Genomic DNA, 20058 nt, shown 5'->3' with positions numbered 1-20058 from the left:
CCTGAGGCACCCCAAACAGCAGACACTCAGGCCAGCACCCAACAACCGGAGCCCCAACTCAGGCGCTCGACAAGGGAGCGTAAACCACCAGAGAGACTTAACCTGTGATCCCAATAAGACTTTGGGGGGGGTGGTGATGTCATGTATTCAACTGTCATTGTAATCCATGTCTAAGCTGACCTCAGTTGTACACCTTGAGAACATTGACCACAAGGGTGTGAACTTGTGGGAGACATTCCTAACCTGGACTTTCAAGTATAAAAGTGGAAGCTCCACCCACCTTCATCACTTGAGGTCTTGGTAATAAAGGAAACTGGTCACAGAGTGACCTTCTCTCAAGCATGGGCCTCGTGTGCATTTATACTGTATATAGTATATAGGACATATAAAAGTTAGTGCCCATCTTTGGATGCGGGACGAAGCATTGATGTTAATACCTTTGCTTTCTGAAAATAACGAAATGAGGAGTTTGTGGTTAGTTTCGAGCTTGAACCGGAGTCCAAATAGGTATTGGTGCATTTTCTTAACCCCGTATACGCATCCTAATGCTTCTTTCTCAACCATACTGTAGGCTCTTTCAGCCTGAGATAAACTGGTTGCAGTTTGCCTGACACGTTGGCTTGCTGTAACACAAAAACGACTGCATACGAAGATGCATCACAAGCTAGTATTAAACATTTACACGGGCCATACAATACAAGTAACTTGTTAGGACATAGCAGGTTTCTGGCCTTATCGAAGGCTGTCTCTTGAGATTTACCCCAAACCCAGTTGTCACCCTTATGTAGCAATAAATGCAAAGGTTCCAGCAAGGAGCTCAACCCGGGTAAAAAGTTACCAAAATAGATGAGGAGTCCCAGGAACGAACGCAGCTCCGTCGCATTTTGTGGTCTGGGTGCATTCTTGATGGCCTCCATCTTAGAGTCCGTGGGTCTGATGCCGTCTGTTGCAATCTTTCTCCTCAAAAATTCGACCTCTGGCTTCAGGAAAACACACTTGGAGCATTTCAGTCTGAGTCCCACTCTGTCCAGTCGCTTTAGAACCTCTTCCAAGTTGTGCAAGTGTTCGGTGGTGTCACGACCAGTGATCAGGATGTCGTCTTGAAACACAACGGTGCGCGGAACCGATTTCAGCAGACTCTCCATGTTCCTCTGGAAGATGGCAGCAGCCGAGCAAATCCCAAAAGGGCATATGTGGTATATGAACAGTGCTATGTGCGTGGGAACTCAACATCTCGGGGTATTCAATATTCAGGAAGGATAGGCAGAAAGGAAAAGGAGGTGGGGTCGCGTTGCTGGTTAAAGAGGAGATTAACGCAACAGTAAGGAAGGACATTAGCTTGGATGATGTGGAATCTGTATGGGTAGAGCTGCAGAACACCAAAGGGCAGAAAACGCTAGTGGGAGTTGCGTACAGACCACCAAACAGTAGTAGTGAGGTTGGGGATGGTATCAAACAGGAAATTAGGGATGTGTGCAATAAAGGTACATTAGTTATCATGGGTGACTTTAATCTACATATTGATTGGGATAACCAAACTGGTAGCAATCCGGTGGAGGAGGATTTCCTGGAGTGTATAAGGGATGGTTTTCTAGACCAATATGTTGAGGAACCAACTAGAGAGCTGGCCATCCGAGACTGGGTATTGTGTAATGAGAGAGGATTAATTAGCAACCTTGTTGTGTGAGGCCCCTTGGGAAAGAGTGACCATAATATGTTAGAATTCTTCATTAAGATGGAGAGTGACACAGTTAATTCAGACACTAAGGTCCTGAACTTAAATAAAGGTAACTTCAATGGTATGAGACGTGAATTGGCTAGGATAGACTGGCAAATGATACTTAAAGGGTTGACAGTGGATAGGCAATGGCAGACATTTAAAGATCACATGGATGAACTTCAACAATTGTACATCCCTGTCTGGCGTAAAAATAAAACGGGGAAGGTGGCTCAACCGTGGCTGTTGGGGTAAAAAGGAGGCTTCTCTCCTTCAAGATGGAAAAACTGATATAGTTAATCAACACCTCGCCCAGCTCCCACTGAATAACGACCACGGAAGTAAACAAACGAAACCTCCGGTTTACTGGTTTTATTACGAGCAATACACGGGAAGGTTCAGCCGTGGAACCTCTGAAATACATGAGTTTTCAAGTAGAACTTATACAGGTTTTGGCCAGAAAAAGCAGCAAACCTGAATACACGGAGCAATTTAGAATTCAGCAGAGAAGGATAAAGGGTTTAATTAGGAGGGGGAAAGTCGAGTATGAGAATAAGCTTTCAGGAAACATAAAAACTGACTGCAAAAGCTTCTATAGATATGTGGAGAGAAAAAGATTAGTGAAGACAAATGTAGACCCCTTGCAGTCAGAATCAGGTGAATTTATAATGGGGAACAAAGAAATGGCAGACCAATTGAACAAATACTTTGGTTCTGTCTTCACTAAGGAATACACAAATAACCTTCCGGAAATACTCGGGGACCGAGAGTCTAGCGAGAAGGAGGAACTGAAGAAAATCCTTATTAGTCAGGAAATTGTGTTAGGGAAATTGATGGGATTGAAGTCCGATAAATCTCCAGGGCCTGATAGTTTGCATCCCAGAGTACTTAAGGAAGTGGCCCTCAAAATAGTGGATGCATTGGTGGTCATTTTCCAACATTCTGTCGACTCTGGATCAGTTCCTATGGATTGGAGGGTAGCTAATGTAACCCCACATTTTAAAAAAGGAGGGAGAGAGAAAACGGAATTATAGACCCGTTAATCTGACATCGGTAGAGGGGAAAATGTTAGAATCAATTACTAAAGATGTAATAGCAATGCATTTGGAAAGCAGTGACAGGATTGGTCCAAGTCAGCATGGATTTATGAAAGGGAAATCATGCTTGACAAATCTTCTAGAATTTTTTGAGGATGTAACTGGTAGAGTGGACAAGGGAGAACCAGTGGATGTGGTGTATTGAACTTTCAAAAGGCTTTTGACAAGGTCCCACACAGAGAGATTAGTGTGCAAAATTAAGGCACATGGTATTGGGGGTAATGTATTGACGTGGATAGAGAACTGGTTGGCAGACAGAAAACAAAGAGTCGGAATAAACGGGTCCTTTTCAGAATGGCAGGCAGTGACTAGTGGATTACCGCAAGGTTCAGTGCTGGGACCCCAGCTATTTACAATATACATTAATGATTTAGACGAAGGAATTGAAAGTAATATTTCCAAGTTTGCAGATGACACTAAGCTGGGTGGCAGTGTGAGCTGTGAGGAGGATGCTAAGAGGCTGTAGGGTGACTTGGACAGGTTAGGTGAGTGGGCAAATGCAGTATAATGTAAATAAATATGAGGTTATCCACTTTGGTGGCAAAGACAGGAAGGCAGAATATTATCTGAATGGTGACAGATTAGTAAAAGGGGAAGTGTAACGAGACCTGGGTGTCATGGTACATCAGTCATTGAAGGTAGGCATGCAGGTATAGAAAACAAATGACATGCTGGCTTGGATAGTGAGAGGATTTGAGTATAGGAACAGGGAGGTCTTACTGCAGTTGTACAGGGCCTTGGCGAGACCATACCTTGAGTATTGTGTGCAGTTTTGGTCTCCTAATCTGAGGAAGGACATGCTTGCTGCTGAGGGAGTGCAGCGAAGGTTCACCAGACTGATTCCTGGGATGGCAGGACTGACATATGAGGAAAGATTGGATTGGCTAGGCTTATACTCACTGCAATTTAGAAGAATGAAAGGGAATCTCATAGAAATGTATAAAATTCTGACGGGACTGGACAGGTTAGATGCAGGAAGAATGTTACCAATGTTAGGGAAGTCCAGAACCAGGGCACACAGTGTAAGGATAAGAAGTAAGCCATATAGGACCGAAATGAGGAGAAACTTTTTCACCTCGAGAGTTATGAACCTGTGAAATTCCCTGCCACAGAAAGTTGTTGAGTTCAGTTCGTTGGACATATTCAAAAGGGAGTTAGATGTGGCCCTTACGGCTAAAGGGATCAGGGGATATGGAGAGAAGGCTGGGGTGGGGGACTGAGGTTGAATGATCAGCCATGATCATATTGAATGGCGGTGCAGGCTCGAAGGGCCGAATGGCCTACTCCTGCACCTATTTTTTATGTTTCTATAAGCGACCAGTTACAATGTTCCCGATTCGTTTGCTTGTTGTAACACACACCCGATCCCGTACGAAGATGTCTCGCAAGCTAGTACTAAACGTTTACATGGGTCATACAGAATAAGCAGTTTGTTGGAGCGTAACAGATTTCTGGCTCTCTCAAAAGCAGTCTCTTGTGATTTCCCCCATACCCAGTTATCTCTCTTGTGTAGCAACACATGTAGAGGTTCTAGCAAGGTGCTTAACCCGGGTAGGAAATTACCAATATAATTGAGGAGTCCCAGGAACGACCGCAGCTCCGTCATGTTCTGTGGTCTCGGCGCGTTCTTGATGGCCTCCGTCTTGGTGTCTGTGGGTCAGATTCCATCTGCCGCGATTCTTCTCCCTAAGAACTCGAACTCTGGCGCCAGGAAAACACACTTCGAGCATTTCAACCTGAGTCCCACACAATCTTGCCGACTTAGAACCTCTTCCAGATTGTGCAATTGTCTGATGGTGTCCCGACCTGTGATCAATATGTCGTTCTGGAAAGCCACGATGCGCGGAACCAACTTTAGCAGACTCTCCATGTTCCTTTGAAAAATGACCGTGACCGATCGAATCGCAAACGGGCATCTATTGTAGATGAACAGACCTTTGTGCATGTTGATGCAGGTGAGGCCTTTCGAACACTCCGCCAGCTCCTGCGTCATGTAGGCCGAGGTTAGGTCCAACTTGGTGAACGTCTTCCCTACTGCTAGTGTCGCAAATAGGTCGTCTGCCTTGGGTAGCGAGTACTGGTCCTGCAGTGAAAAACGGTTAATCGTTACTTTATAGTCCCCACAAATTCTGACCGTGCCATCGCCCTCATGGATAAACCTCATGGCCAATGCCATCGGAACATTCGGACTGGTCCACTCGTTGAACTCAACCGACGCGATAATGCCCTCTCGTTGCAGCCTGTCCAGCTCGATCTCCACTTTCTCTCGCATTATGTATGGCACCGCACTTGCCTTGTGGTGGATAGGTCGTGTACTGGGAACCAAGTGGATTTGTACCTTCGCTCCAGAGAAATTTACGATGCCTGGCTCAAACAACGACGTGAACTTGCTCAAAACCTGGGCACATGCGGCGTCGTCGATGGACGAAAGCGCTCGTTTGTCGTCCCAGTTCCAGCGGATTTTTCCCAGCCAGCTTCTGCCGAACAGTGTGAGGCCATCTCCTGGTACAATCCATAGTGGTAGTTCATGCACCGCTCCATCATAGGAGACTTACTGCTGCACTGCCAATTACAGGGTTCAGCTCTTTAGTGTAAGTTCTCAGCTTGGTATGAATAGGGCTCTACTTGGGCTTTTGTGCCTTGTTGTACCACAGCCTCTCGAAGGCCTTTCTGCTCATGATAGACTGACTCGCACCCGTGTCCAATTCCATGGATAATGGAATTCCATTGAGTTCAACTTTTAACATGATAGGTGGACATTTCGTGGTGAAGGTGTGTACCCCATACACTTCTGCCTCCTCGGTTCGAGTCTCTAGCTCAGTTTAATCCGCCATGGATTGGTTTTCCTCTGCAACGTGGTGGTTTGCAGGGTTTGCAGCTCGTCTGCACATTCGCTGGAGGTGTCCCATTGTTCCACAGTGTTTGAAGCGGCATTGATGGGCTCGATGATCACCTCCGCAATGTCAACCAGGAATTAATTGCCTCGCATTCACACTTGATGGCAGACTCTGAGTCATCTGAGGCCGTGCAGTTGCAGGCGTGTACGTTCTGCCATATGCATTCCTGCCTGAAAATGATGTTACTTTGTGTACAGTACTTGCCGATGCATCTTTATGCTGCGAAATTCGTTTGGTGTTATCGCTGGTAGACATAAATGCCTGGGCTATCGTTATGGCTTTGCTCAGGTTCGGTGTTTCAATAGTTTGCGAAGGATAAACCTCATGGCCAATGCCATGCACAAAAAAAGTCTCTGAGCATTTGCTCCAGGAATCCACCGAATTCGCAATGTCCTGCAAGGCGCCTTAGTTCGGCGACTTAGCTCGCCACTTCCTGGCCTTCAGACCGTTGACATGTGTAAAATCGATACCTTGCCATCAGAACGCTCTCCTTCGGATTTAGGTGCTCCCGGACCAGCGTACACAGTTCTTCATACGATTTGGTTGTTGGTTTCACCGGAGCAAGAAGATTCTTCATGAGGCCCATAGTTTGTTGCCCCGCAGACGGTGAGGAGGATCTCCCTTCGTTTAGCAGCGTTCTCATTCCCTTCCAGCTCATTGGCCACGAAGTATTGGTTGAGTCGCTCCACAAAAGCTTCCCAATCGTCACCTTCTGAGAATTTCTCCAAGATACCAACAGTCCTCTGCATTTTCACGTGATGGTTCGTTATCTATTACTCGTCGCCAGTTGTTATGTCTCAAATAAAGTAATGTGACTGAGTACTGTAGACTTGAGTAAATGTGACCTTAGTCTCTTTATTCTGACTGCAGAGTGCTGGCACAGCATGGGAGGCCTGCTTATATGCAGTGCTTCCAAGGGATGCTGGGATCCCTTGGGACTCCAACAGATGCACCCTCTGGTGGCGGTAGAATGCTGGTTACAAGGTGTTGCATACATAAGAGAGGTGACCTCCTGTTCCATGTTGAAAAGGATGGTCTCCAAGCTCTGTGCAAAGCCCTATGCCAAGTAGTGGCATTGAGTGCAGGCTTTCTTGCAAGCTTTCCAATTCATCAAGCATTTGTTTATATACAGCTATCAGCCGCCTTCTGTAGCCTTGCCCATTGAAGTCCTCATCTAATCCTCTGCAGCAGAACTAGTTAGCGACTTCTCCCTCCAGCGAGCTGGCACCAGCACTATCCTTACCACCGCCCTAGCTCCTGTGCACTTGTGGCCGGTGTGTCACCACATACAGATCCCTCCTCCATTCTAGCCTCAAAAATACACGCACTGTCCGTATATGAGCTGGTGGCTGCGATTGCAAGATTGAGTGATGGTGTCTTCTTCGCTTTCTTCTTTCCTTTCCTCCACTGAGTGAGAAGGCTCCAGTTCTTGGGCATTTTGCTGAAATGATAAAGAGACAAATGTTGGGTTGTGGTGAGTGGAGAGGAGCAAGTAAGAAGTGCATGCTTATACCACATGCTGCTTCTAAGTCAGAAGAGATTGAAGGATGAGGGAGAAGTGGGATGAGTGAAGAAGAATTAGGTATGCAGATAACCTCATCATCTATTGCTTCAGCCCTGCCAGTGGCCACGGCCTCAGCGATACTTCTTCCCATGATGCCCAGCACTGTCTCCTCCTGGCGTGCTTGTCCTCCTCCAGTTCTTTGCTGCCGTCTCCTGGTTTATGCACCATCTTCTCCTGCAAGAAAGAGGAAAGTGTGTCAGTGACTGACCTGCAATATGTTTTGACGATGTAAGTGTCATGCTTGAACAGCTGCCAATGTGTGCGAGCTGTGAGTGTGAGGCTTGCAACAGTGCTAAATGTGTGAGGGCAAGTTTAAGCATTTGAATGTTAGGGTTGAGTCCTGATTGATGGAGACTGTTGGTAGATATGTGATGGGGATGTAGTGAATTGAGTAGTGGATGAGGCTGGTGATGCAGTTGGTAGGATATGCCATTTGAAGAATTAACTCCCTCACCTTGACAACTCGTGTGAGATCATTAAACTTCTTCCTGCACTGTTGTCTGCAACACAATAAATGGGTGTGGGTCGGAGACCTATAAAAAGGCCGCGAGATCAGGAGTCGGGCAGCGTCGGTGAGGAGGCGAGAGTCAGGGGTCGGAGGCCTATAAAAAGGCCGCGAGATCAGGAGTCGGGCAGCGTCGGTGAGGAGGCCAGCCGGTGCAGCTGCAGGGAGAAGGCAATAAAGAAGTAGAAAGAAAGCGAAAGGTGACGTCACTGCCAAGGGGGTAAGTGATTGGCTGGTGATTGGTAAGTAGCTTTTCTTTTTCTTTATCAGCAAGTAACATTTAGCATTGTTGTTGCCAAATTAAGTTTATCTTGGGGTTAAGTCATGAGCTCGGACACGTGTTATGCCCCTCCTGTACTATGTGGGAACCGGAAGCGTCCCTGACGACTATGTGTGCGGGAAGTGTATCCGCCTGCAGATCCTGACAGACCGCATTGCGGCACTGGAGCTGTGGGTGGATTAACTCTGAAGCATCCATGATGCTGAGAATGACGTGAATAGCACGTTTAGCGAGTTGGTCTCACTGCAGGTAAAGGGTGCACAGCCAAATAGTAAATGGGTGACCAACAGGAAGAGCAGTGCAGGGGTCCCCTGCGGTCATCCCCCTGCAAAACACATACACCACTTTGGGTACTGTTGAGGGGGATGACTCATCAGGGGAGGCAGCAGCAGCCAAGTTCATGGCACCGTGGGGGCTCTGCTGCACAGAAGGGCAGGAAAAAGAGTGGGAGAGCTATAGTGATAGAGGATTCGATTGTAAGGGGAATAGATAGGCGTTTCTGCGGCCGCAACCGAGACTCCAGGATGGTATGTTGTCTCCCTGGTGCAAGGGTCAAGGATGTCTCGGAGCGGGTGGAGGACATTCTGAAAAGGGAGGGTGAACAGCCAGTTGTCGAGGTGCACAAAGGTACCAACGATATAGGTAAAAAACGGGATGAGGTCCTCCGAAACGAATTTAGGGAGCTAGGAGCTAAATTAAAAAGTAGGACCTCAAAAGTAGTAATCTCAGGATTGCTACCAGTGCCAGGTGCTAGTCAGAGTAGGAATCGCAGGATAGCTCAGATGAATATGTGGCTTGAGGAGTGGTGTAGAAGGGAGGGATTCAACTTCCTGGGGCATTGAAACTGGTTCTGGGGGAGGTGGGACCAGTACAAACCGGACAGTCTGCACCTGGGCATGACCGGAATCAATGTCCTAGGGGGAGTGTTTGCTAGTGCTGTTGGGGAGGAGTTAAACTAATTATGGCAGGGGGATGGGAACCTATGCAGGGAGGCAGAAGGAAATAAAAGGGAGACAAAGGCAAAGATAGAAAAGAGAATAGTAAAAGTGGAGGGCAGAAAATCCGAAGGCAAAAAACAAAAAGGGCCACATTACAGCAAAATTCTAAAGGGGCAAGGTGTGTTAAAAAGACAAGCCTGAAGGCTCTGTGCCTCAATGCGAGGAGTATTCGGAATAAGGTGGACGAATTAACTGCGCAGATAGCAGTTAATGGATACGATGTAATTGGCATCACAGAGACATGGCCCCAGGGTGACCAAGGCTGGGAACGCAACATCCAGGGGTATTCAATATTTAGGAAGGATAGACAGAGAGGAAAAGGAGGCGGGGTGGCGTTGCTGGTTAAAGAGGAAATTAACGCAATAGTAAGGAAGGACATTGGCTTGGATGATGTGGAATTGGTATGGGTGGAGCTGCAGAATACCAAAGGGCAGAAAACGCTGGTGGGAGTTGTGTACAGGTAGTGAGGTTGGGGACAGCATCAAACAAGAAATAAGGGATGTATGCAATAAAGGTACAGCAGTTATCATGGGCGACTTTAATTTACATATAGATTGGGCTAACCAAACTGGTAGCAATGCGGTAGAGGAGGATTTCCTGGAGTGTATTAGGGATGGTTTTCTTGAGCAATATGTCGAGGAACCAACTCGAGAGCTGGCCATCCTAGACTGGGTAATGAGAAGGGACTAATTAGCAATCTTGTTGTGCGAGACCCCTTGGGGAAGAGTGACCATAATATGGTAGAATTCTTTATTAAGATTGAGAGTGACACAGTTAATTCAGAAACTCGGGTCCTAAACTTAAGGAAAGCTAACTTCGACGGCATGAGGCGTGAATTGGCTAGAATAGACTGGCAAACGATACTTAAAGGGTTGACAGTGGATAGGCAATGGCAAACATTTATAGATCACATGGATGAACTTCAACTGTTGTACATCCCTGTCTGGAGTAAAAATAAAACAGGGAAGGTGGCTCAACTGTGGCTAACAAGGGAAATTAAGGATAGTGTTAGATCCAAGGAAGAGGCATATACATTGGCCAGAAAAAGCAGCAAACCTGAGGACTAGGAGAAATTTAGAATTCAGCAGAGGAGGACAAAGGGTTTAGTTAGGAGGGGAAGAATAGAGTACAAGAGGAAGCTTGCCGGGAACATAAAAACTGACTGCAAAAGCTAGATATACGAAGAGAAAAAGATTAGTGAAGACAAATGTAGGTCCCTTGCAGTCAGACTCAGGTGAATTAATAATGGGGAACAAAGAAATGGCAGGCCAATTGAACAAATACTTTGGTTCTGTCTTCACGAAGGAGGGTCTAGTGAGAAGGAGGAACTGAAGGATATCTTTATTAGGCAGGAAATTGTGTTGGGGAAATTGATGGGATTGAAGGCCGATAAATCCCCGGGGCCTGATTGTCTGCATCCCAGAGTACTTAAGGAGGTGGCCCCAGAAATAGTGGATGCATTGGTGATCATTTTCCAACAGTCTATCGACTTTGACTGATTTCAGGGATGGCTGGACTGACATATGAGGAGAGACTGGATCAACTGGGCCTTATACACTGGAGTTTAGAAGGATGAGAGGGGATCTCATAGAAACATATAAGATTCTGACAGGACGGGACAGATTAGATGCGAGAAGAATGTTCCCGATGTTGGGGAATTAGGATAAGGGGTAGGCCATTTCGGACTGAGATGAGGAGAAACTTCTTCGCTCAGAGTTGTTAACCTGTGGAATTCCCTACTGCAGAGAGTTGTTTATGCCAGTTCATTGGATATATTGAAGAGAGAGTTAGATATGGCCCTTATGGATAAAGAGGCATGGAGAGAAAGCAGGAAAGGGGTACTGAGGTGAATGATCAGCCATGATCATATTGAATGGTGGTGCAGGCTCAAAGGGCCGAATGACCTACTCCTGCACCTATTTTCTATGTTTCTATTGCGATCTCGGCGCCTGTTTTCAGGTCTTACCCAGTTTAACCCTGTTGATGTCAATTGAAATCTTTATCCATAAAATATTTTATTCATTCTTTCAGGGGCACCAAGCAATGAAATTATTGATGCACCTTCTACTTCAATGGATCACCCTTTTATGAGAGCTTATGCACCACAAGTGGATGCAATAAATGCTGGACAGTCAACAGATGGTAAAAAATTAAAAAAAAGCCGAATGGCACTATTTCAAATTATTTTAATTATTGCAAATTATGAACTTTTTTGTTGAGGTTACATTAAATTCCCTTTTTATACACTACAGGATTTCAGATGAATAAGTGAACAGAATTAATCTAAATCTAACTTGTAGCTTTTCATACACCATCTTGATAATGTTGTAATGAATGTTTCAATAAATTAATAAATACTGCATACTACAGGCTGCATTATTTTATTTCTCTTTTATACAAAAAAGGATTGTAGTTCACTTAAATAATTTACGAGTTCTTATTTGTTTGTGCAAAATAAGATTTCAAATCTGCTTAAAGCATAAGTGGAGCTCTTGCAATTCATCTGCAAATAGAATGAATAGTCCATTTTTTCTGTTCTGTAATAGAGAACGTTGAGCTACTTGAGCTCCAGTCATGTTTGGAGCAGATTTCACATTTTATTTTTGCACAAACCAACAAGAAATCGTAATAATTTAAGTGAGCTACAATCCTTTTTCGCATGAAAGAAATAAAATACAGGCTGTAGTATGCAGTATTTATCGAAGTTTAACTACAACTACTTGCATTGAAATAGTTCCTTTAATGTAGCAAGATATCCCATTGCCGTAACAAAAAAAATGTTTGTGACACCGAGCCACAGATTAAGATATCAGGACAGATGACCTGAAGCTTGGTCAACGAGGTAGGTTGTAAGGAGCATCTTGAAGGAGTGAGAAGTAAAGAGAAGAGCAGCTTTAGGGAGGGAATTCCAGAGTTTAGGACCAAGGCAGCTCAAAGTACTGCCACCAGTGGTGAAGCGATTAAAATCGGAAATGCGCAAGAGGCCAGAATTGGAGGAGTGCAGAAATCTTGAAGACTTGTAGGGCTGGAGGAGGTTACAGAGATAGGGAGGGGCGAGGACGTGGAGGGATTTGAAAACAAATATGTGATTTCAAAATTGAAGCATTATTGGACCGGGAGCCAGTGTAGGTCAGCAAGCACAGGAGTGATGGGTAAACAAGACTTGATGCGAGTTAAGATACTGCCAGCAGAGTTTTGGATGAGCACAAGTTTATTCAGGGTGGAAGGTGGGAGGCCGGCCAGGAGAGCATTGGAATAGTCAACTCTAGAGGATGAGGGTTTCAGCAGCAGATGAGCTGAGGCAGGGTCGGAGTCAGGCGATGTTATGGAGGTGGAAGTAGGCAGTCTTGGTGATGGAGCGTATATACGTTCGGAAGCTCATATTGGGGTCAAACAGCAAGGTTGCAAACATTCTGGCTCAGCTTCGGACTGTTGTCAGGGATGGAAAACAGTGGTCAGGGAATGGAGTTTGTAGCAGGGACCAAAGACATTGGCTTCAGTCTTCCTATTATTTAGTTGGAGGAATATTGGCTCATCCAATATTTTATGTTGGACAAGCAATGTGACAAATCAAAGACAGTGGAGGGTTGAAGAGGTAGTGGTGAGATGGAGCTGAGTGTCGTCAGCATCGTGTAGAATCTGATTTTGTGTTTTCAGATGATATCGCAGCATGTAGAGGTGAAATAAAAGAGGGCCTTGAAGGACTCCAGAGGTAACAGTGCGGCAGTGGGAAGAAAAGCCAGTGCAGGTGATTCTTTGGCTACGATTTGATAGATAAGAATGAAATCAAGCAAGGGAAGTTCCACCCAGCTGGATGACAGAGTAGAGGTGTTGGAAGAGAATGGTGTGGTCAACTATGTCGAAGGCTGCAGATAGGTCGAGAAGGATGATGAGGGATAGTTTACCATGGTCACAGTCTACATAGAATGTCATTTGAGACTTTGAGAGGAAGGGCCATTTTAGTACTGTGGCGGAGACCTAATTGGAAAGATTCAAACATGGAATTGCGGGAAAGCTGAGCACAGATTTGGGAGGCGACAAAACGTTCAAGGACTTTGGAGAGGAAAAGGAGGTTGGAGATGGGACGGTAGTTTGCACAGACAGACATGGTGGTTTTTTTTAAAGAGAGGGGTGATGACGGCAGATTTGAAAGGTGTGTATGCATGCCTGTTTACTGTGTGATGTCTGTAACACTGTTATGCAACACTGAAGGTGTACACACCTTGCCTGAACACCAGAGGGTGCTGCTGCTGGAGACCGAAGGGTTGCCTACACACGGCAGATAACCCAGTATAAAAGGGAACTCACAGCTTGTTGTCGTCACTCAGGAGCTGCAAATAAAGGACTACAGGTCTACACAGCTTAAGTATCATACCCTGCCTCGTGGAGTCATTACTAAAGGTGCCTACAAACACTATAACTGGCGACGGGAATACGAGGTCACGAACTACACGCTCAACATGTCTAACCTCAGCAACTTTCAGCAATTTACAGAGGGGGAAGATTGGGACACTTCTTTATAGCCAACGACCTGGACAGAGACACACCGAATACACTACCGAACAAACGTAGGGCCATCCTGCTTAGCAGTTGTGGGCCCACCATCTACGGTCTCGTCAGAGACTTACTAGCTCCGGAGAAGACAACCACCAAGAGCTATGAGCAACTTGTAACAATCATACGGGAACAACTAAAACCGAAAGAAAGCATCCTCACAGCCAGGCACCAGTTCTACACTGACCGGCAACCTGAAGGCCAAGAAATTGCCAAGTATGCTGCACACTTAAGAAGACTAGCTGCACCGTGTGATTTTGGCGACCACCTTAATGTAGCACTAAGGGACATATTTGTCATCGGAATCGACCAGGAAGGCCTCCTACACAAATTGCTCTTGGATGACATTACGGTCACCCTGCAGAAAGCAATTCAAGTGAGCCAGGCCTACATGGTTTCGGCCAGCGACTCCAGCCGAATACTGACCCAGGACTCTAAACCGGCAAGCGCAGTGCACCACATGGATACTTCTAAAGGCAGAAATGCTGCCCCGAGTCCCGCAACCCTGAGTCCGCCACATTGGGTGAACCGGATAGCCCCATGCTGGCGCTGTGGAGGAAACCACGGGGCCCACCAGTGCCGCTACAAAGACTATGCATGCAAAGGCTGCAAGGAGAAAGGGCACCTTCAGAGAATGTGCAGAAAAGGCTGTACTCACCGCGTCTCTGATGAGTTGGCTGATCACCGGGGCTCCGACACAGATGAAGATGAAGCTGCTCAAACTCTGGAAGAAGAGTATGGAATCTTTACCTGCTCCACCGAAAGTTCTCCGTGGACGATGGAGGTGGACATCGACCGGGTCCCAGTCTCCATGGAGATCGACACGGGGACGAGCCAGTCTGTGATGAGCCAAATGATCTTTGAAAAAATTTGGATGAATCCTGCCACTCGACCAAAACTGTCTCCTGTCCAGGCAAAGCTGCTCACCTATACCAAAGGAAAAATCCAAATCGTTGGCAGTGCAGACGTCCAGGTCTCCCAGGGCGGCGTGTTGAACAAACTCCTTGTAGCTGCCAACGGTCCCACGCTGCTGGGCAGGAATTGGATGAACCGGGTCCACATCAGGTGAAGTGGCGCTGTGGAAGAAAAGACCACCACAGCCCTCCTGCAGGAAAGCCAGGAAATGGCTGCAGCACAAGGAGAAACACTTGTAATCAAAATGGCCGCCGCCATGCCACCTGTGAGCATGGAGGAGCATCACATGACACTGAGCGGCCAATCGGATTTGAAGGCTCCCTTAAAGGAGACCGGTAACCAAAGACATTTAAAGGGGAAGTTTCAACTATTTGAGTACACGGACTTTAAAGCTAAAGATGCGATTAAAGGGTGCAAGTATGAAAATGTATGCAATGTAACAATGAATTGTGATGCTGGTTTAAGGTTTAACTAACGTGACCAATGAAATGAATGCAGGTGTCAGTAAGGTTAAGAACAAGTTTATTATGCTTAACAGTAATAATAGAGATTGTGAAATGCCTAATGTAACCATGTCTGTTGAAATCAGGACATCCAAAAGTGATGCAAATGCTAGAATGTATAATACAGACTCGACTATGTGTGATCAGAGCCAAGGTGTCATGTATACCGGTAGGACACTGCTGAAGGACATTGGGTCCTACAGGGACCATGCTGATGCCAATGGATCCCCCTGTGGGAGACCCCAGGTCCAGCAGGCTACCTGACCATGTAGCCTGGACCTTTGGAATGAATGTGATGCCCCTTGCAGGACACACACACAGGCATTGGGAGCAGACCCACTACAGGGACAGTGGTCAATGGGCAGCCCAGCCACCACCAATGGCAACCTGCACCAGACCAGCCCTACAGCCCCTGGCCACCAGGGCCAATACCAGGAGCATGAGGCCAATACCCTCCAGCTTCCCTGGCAAACCCTGGGATGACCTGACCCTCATCCCAATTGGTGGACAAGGAGCCCACCCAGTCTTGTGGCCCTGCCCACCACCCTACAACTACCCACATCACACCATCCACTGCTGCCGTGGCTACCTCCCCGAGGGATCCCACAACAGTGACACCCACTTGGTTTGTGTGTGAGGGAGGAGAAACGTACGAGGCCAGCCTCAAGCACAGGGGTCACACCTGGCAACCACACAACCCTCACCACAACCTCCCATAGCCCACCACTGATCATCTCCCCTGGTCAAAACAATAAGGATATGAAAAATGCTCATAGAAACATAGAAAATAGGTGCAGGAGCAGGCCATTCAGCCCTTCTAGCCTGCACCGCCATTCAATGAGTTCATGGCTGAACATGAAACTTCAGTACCCCCTTCCTGCTTTCTCGCCATACCCCTTGATCCCCCGAGTAGTAAGGACTTCATCTAACTCCCTTTTGAATATATTTAGTGAATTGGCCTCAACTACTTTCTGTGGTAGAGAATTCCACAGGTTCACCACTCTCTGGGTGAAGAAGTTTCTCCTCATCTCGGTCCTAAATGGCTTACCCCTTATCCTTCGACTGTGACCCCTGGTTCTGGACTTCCCCAACATTGGGAACATTCTTCCTGCATCTAACCTGTCTAAACCCATCAGAATTTTAAAAGTTTCTATGAGATCCCCTCTCATTCTTTTGAACGCCAGTGAATACAAGCCCAGTTGATCCAGTCTTTCTTGATAGGTCAGTCCCACCATCCCGGGAATCAGTCTGGTGAATCTTCGCTGCACTCCCTCAATAGCAAGAATGTCCTTCCTCAAGTTAGGAGACCAAAACTGTACACAATACTCCAGGTGTGGCCTCACCAAGGCCCTGTACAACTGTAGCAACACCTCCCTGCCCCTGTACTTAAATCCCCTCGCTATGAAGGCCAACATGCCATTTGCTTTCTTAACCGCCTGCTGTACCTGCATGCCAACCTTCAATGACTGATGTACCATGACACCCAGGTCTCGTTGCACCTTCCCTTTTCCAAATCTGTCACCATTCAGATAATAGTCTGTCTCTCTGTTTTTACCACCAAAGTGGATAACTTCACATTTATCCACATTATACTTCATCTGCCATTCATTTGCCCACTCACCTAACCTATCCAAGTCACTCTGCAGCCTCATAGCATCCTCCTCGCAGCTCACACTGCCACCCAACTTAGTGTCATCCGCAAATTTGGAGATACTACATTTAATCCCCTCGTCTAAATCATTAATGTACAATGTAAACAGCTGGGGCCCCAGCACAGAACCTTGCGGTACCCCACTAACCACTGCCTGCCATTCTGAAAAGTACCCATTTACTCCTACTTTTTGCATCCTATCTGACAACCAGTTCTCAATCCACGTCAGCACACTACCCCCAATCCCATGTGCTTTAACTTTGCACATTAATCTCTTGTGTGGGACCTTGTCGAACGCCTTCTGAAAGTCCAAATATACCACATCAACGGGTTCTCCTTTGTCCACTTTACTGGAAACATCCTCAAAAAATTCCAGAAGATTTTTCAAGCATGATTTCCCTTTCACAAATCCATGCTGACTTGGACCTATCATGTCACCTCTTTCCAAATGCGCTGCTGTGACATCCTTAATAGTTGATTCCATCATCTTACCCACTACCGATGTCAGGCTGACTGGTCTATAATTCCCTGTTTTCTCTCTCCCTCCTTTTTTAAAAAGTGGGGTTACATTGGCTACCCTCCACTCGATAGGAACTGATCCAGAGTCAATGGAATGTTGGAAAATGACTGTCAATGCATCCGCTATTTCCAAGGCCACCTCCTTAAGTACTCTGGGATGCAGTCCATCAGGCCCTGGGGATTTATCGGCCTTCAATCCCATCAATTTCCCCAACACAATTTCCTGACTAATAAAGATTTCCCTCAGTTCCTCCTCCTTACTAGATCCTCTGACCCCTTTTATATCCGGAAGATTGTTTGTGTCCTCCTTAGTGAATACCGAACCAAAGTACTTGTTCAATTGGTCTGCCATTTCTTTGTTCCCCGTTATGACTTCCCCTGATTCTGACTGCAGGGGACCTACATTTGTCTTTACTAACCTTTTTCTCTTTACATACCTATAGAAACTTTTGCAATCCGCCTTAATGTTCCCTGCAAGCTTCTTCTCGTACTCCATTTTCCCTGCCCTAATCAAACCCTTTGTCCTCCTCTGCTGAGTTCTAAATTTCTCCCAGTCCCCGGGTTCGCTGCTATTTCTGGCCAATTTGTATGCCACTTCCTTGGCTTTAATACTATCCCTGATTTCCCTAGATAGCCACGGTTGAGCCACCTTCCCTTTTTTATTTTTACGCCAGACAGAAATGTACAATTGTTGTAATTCATCCATGCGGTCTCTAAATGTCTGCCATTGCCCATCCACAATCAACCCCTTAAGTATCATTCACCAATCTATCCTAGCCAATTCATGCCTCATACCTTCAAAGTTACCCTTCTTTAAGTTCTGAATCATGGTCTCTGAATTAACTGTTTCATTCTCCATCCTAATGCAGAATTCCACCATATTATGGTCACCCTTTCCCAAGGGGCCTCGCACAATGAGATTGCTAATTAATCCTCTCTCATTACACAACACCCAGTCTAAGATGGCCTCCCCCCTAGTTGGTTCCTCGACATCATGGTCTAGAAAGCCATCCCTTATGCACTCCAGGAAATCCTCCCCCACCCTATTTCTTCCAGTTTGGCTCGCCCAATCTATGTGCATATTAAAGTCACCCATTATAACTGCTGCACCTTTATTGCCTGCAACCCTAATTTCCTGTTTGATACCCTCCCCAACATCACTACTACTGTTTGGAGGTCTGTACACAACTCCCACTAACGTTTTTTGCCCTTTGGTGTTCTGCAGCTCTACCCATATAGATTCCACATCATCCAAGCTAATGTCCGACCTAACTATTGCATTAATCTCCTCTTTAATCAGCAATGCTACCCCACCTCCTTTTCCTTTTATTCTATCCTTCCTAAATGTTGAATACCCCTGGATGTTGAGTTCCCAGCCCTGATCATCGTGGAGCCACGTCTCCATAATCCCAATCACATCATATTTGTTAACATCTATTTGCACAGTTAATTCATCCACCTTATTGCGGATACTCCTTGCATTAAGACACAAAGCCTTCAGGCTTGTGTTTTTAACACCCTTTGTCCTTTTAGAATTTTGCTGTACAGTGGCCCTTTTTGTTCTTTGCCTTGGGTTTCTCTGCCCTCCACTTTTACTCATCTCCTTTCTGTCTTTTGCTTTTGCCTCCTTTTTGTCTCCCTCTGTCTCCCTGCATTGGTTCCCATTCCCCTGCCATATTAGTTTAACTCCTCCCCAACAGCACTAGCAAACACTCCCCCTAGGACATTGGTTCCGGTCCTGCCCAGGTGCAGACCATCCGGTTTGTACTGGTCCCACCTCCCCCAGAATCGGTTCCAATGCCCCAGGAATTTGAATCCCTCCCTGCTGCACCACTGCTCAAGCCACGTATTCATCTGCGCTATCCTGCGATTCCTACTCTGACTAGCACGTGGCATTGGTAGCAATCCCGAGATTACTACTTTTGAGGTCCTACTTTTTAATTTAGCTCCTAGCTCCTTAAATTCGTTTCGTAGGACCTCATCCCTTCTTTTACCTATGTCGTTGGTACCAATGTGCACCACGACAACTGGCTGTTCTCCCTCCCATTTCAGAATGTCCTGCACCCGCACCGAGACATCCTTGACCCTTGCACCAGAGAGGCAACATACCATCCTGGAGTCTCGGGGGGAGTATTGTTGTATATGCATGCCTGTTTACTGTGTGATGTCTGTAACACTGTTATGCAACACTGAATGTACCCTTACACTGTACACACCTTGCCTGTACACCAGAGGGTGCTGCTGCTGGAGACCCAAGGGTTGCCTGCACACGGCAGGTAACCCAGTACAAAAGGGAACTCACAGCTTGTTGTCTTCACTCAGGAGCTGCAAATAAAGGACTACAGGTCTACACAGTTTAAATATCATACCCTGCCTCGTGGAGTCAATACTAAAGGTGCCTACATACACTATAAAAGGGATGGGGACAGTACTTGAGGAGAGGGAGCTTTTAACAACATTAGCTAACTTGGGGCCCAGGAAGGGAAGTTGGGTGGTCAACAGTTTGGATGTATTGGGCTCAAGGGAGCAGGAGGTGGGTTTCCTGGATAAGATGAACTTGGAGAGAGCATAGCAGAAGATGGGATAGAATCTAGAGAAAGATGCAAGTTCAGAGCTAGGAACTTTGGGGGAAGTTTGGTCTGGTGGGCTTGGGGAAGGGAGGGAAGTGGCAGAGGCAGCTGGACAGATGGTCTCAATCTTTGTGATAAAAGTTTGAGCTCCTGGCACTTGTTGGAGGTGAGGGTGGAGGAGGCACGGGAGGATGGTCTGTGGAGAAGAGAAGCGGGATATTATCTTTGCATTCCAGAATATGTTTGAATTGTGAGCAGTTTTAACTATGGAGAGCAAGAGCAGAAAGA

General features: G+C 46.4%; 1 protein-coding gene across 5 annotated transcripts in view; it reads left to right on the top strand.

Annotated features, from left to right (window-relative positions):
• fam221a (family with sequence similarity 221 member A) overlaps positions 1–20058 on the top strand; it is a 136446-nt gene that overhangs the window by 106588 nt on the left and 9800 nt on the right. For 2 of the 5 annotated variants that reach the window (XM_070880942.1, XM_070880944.1), the window contains exon 5: positions 11090–11200. The exons of 2 other annotated variants lie outside the window; for them this stretch is intronic. In XM_070880942.1, coding sequence (XP_070737043.1) covers positions 11090–11200 — 111 coding nt within the window. Of the gene's footprint in view, positions 1–11089; positions 11201–20058 lie in introns of those variants that run through there. One more of the 5 variants, XM_070880945.1, reaches the window with a different exon arrangement.

The sequence above is a fragment of the Pristiophorus japonicus genome, chromosome 5 (assembly GCF_044704955.1).
Source record: "Pristiophorus japonicus isolate sPriJap1 chromosome 5, sPriJap1.hap1, whole genome shotgun sequence".
NCBI classification, from domain to species: Eukaryota; Metazoa; Chordata; class Chondrichthyes; family Pristiophoridae; genus Pristiophorus; species Pristiophorus japonicus.
This window is presented reverse-complemented; position numbering and strand designations above follow the sequence as displayed.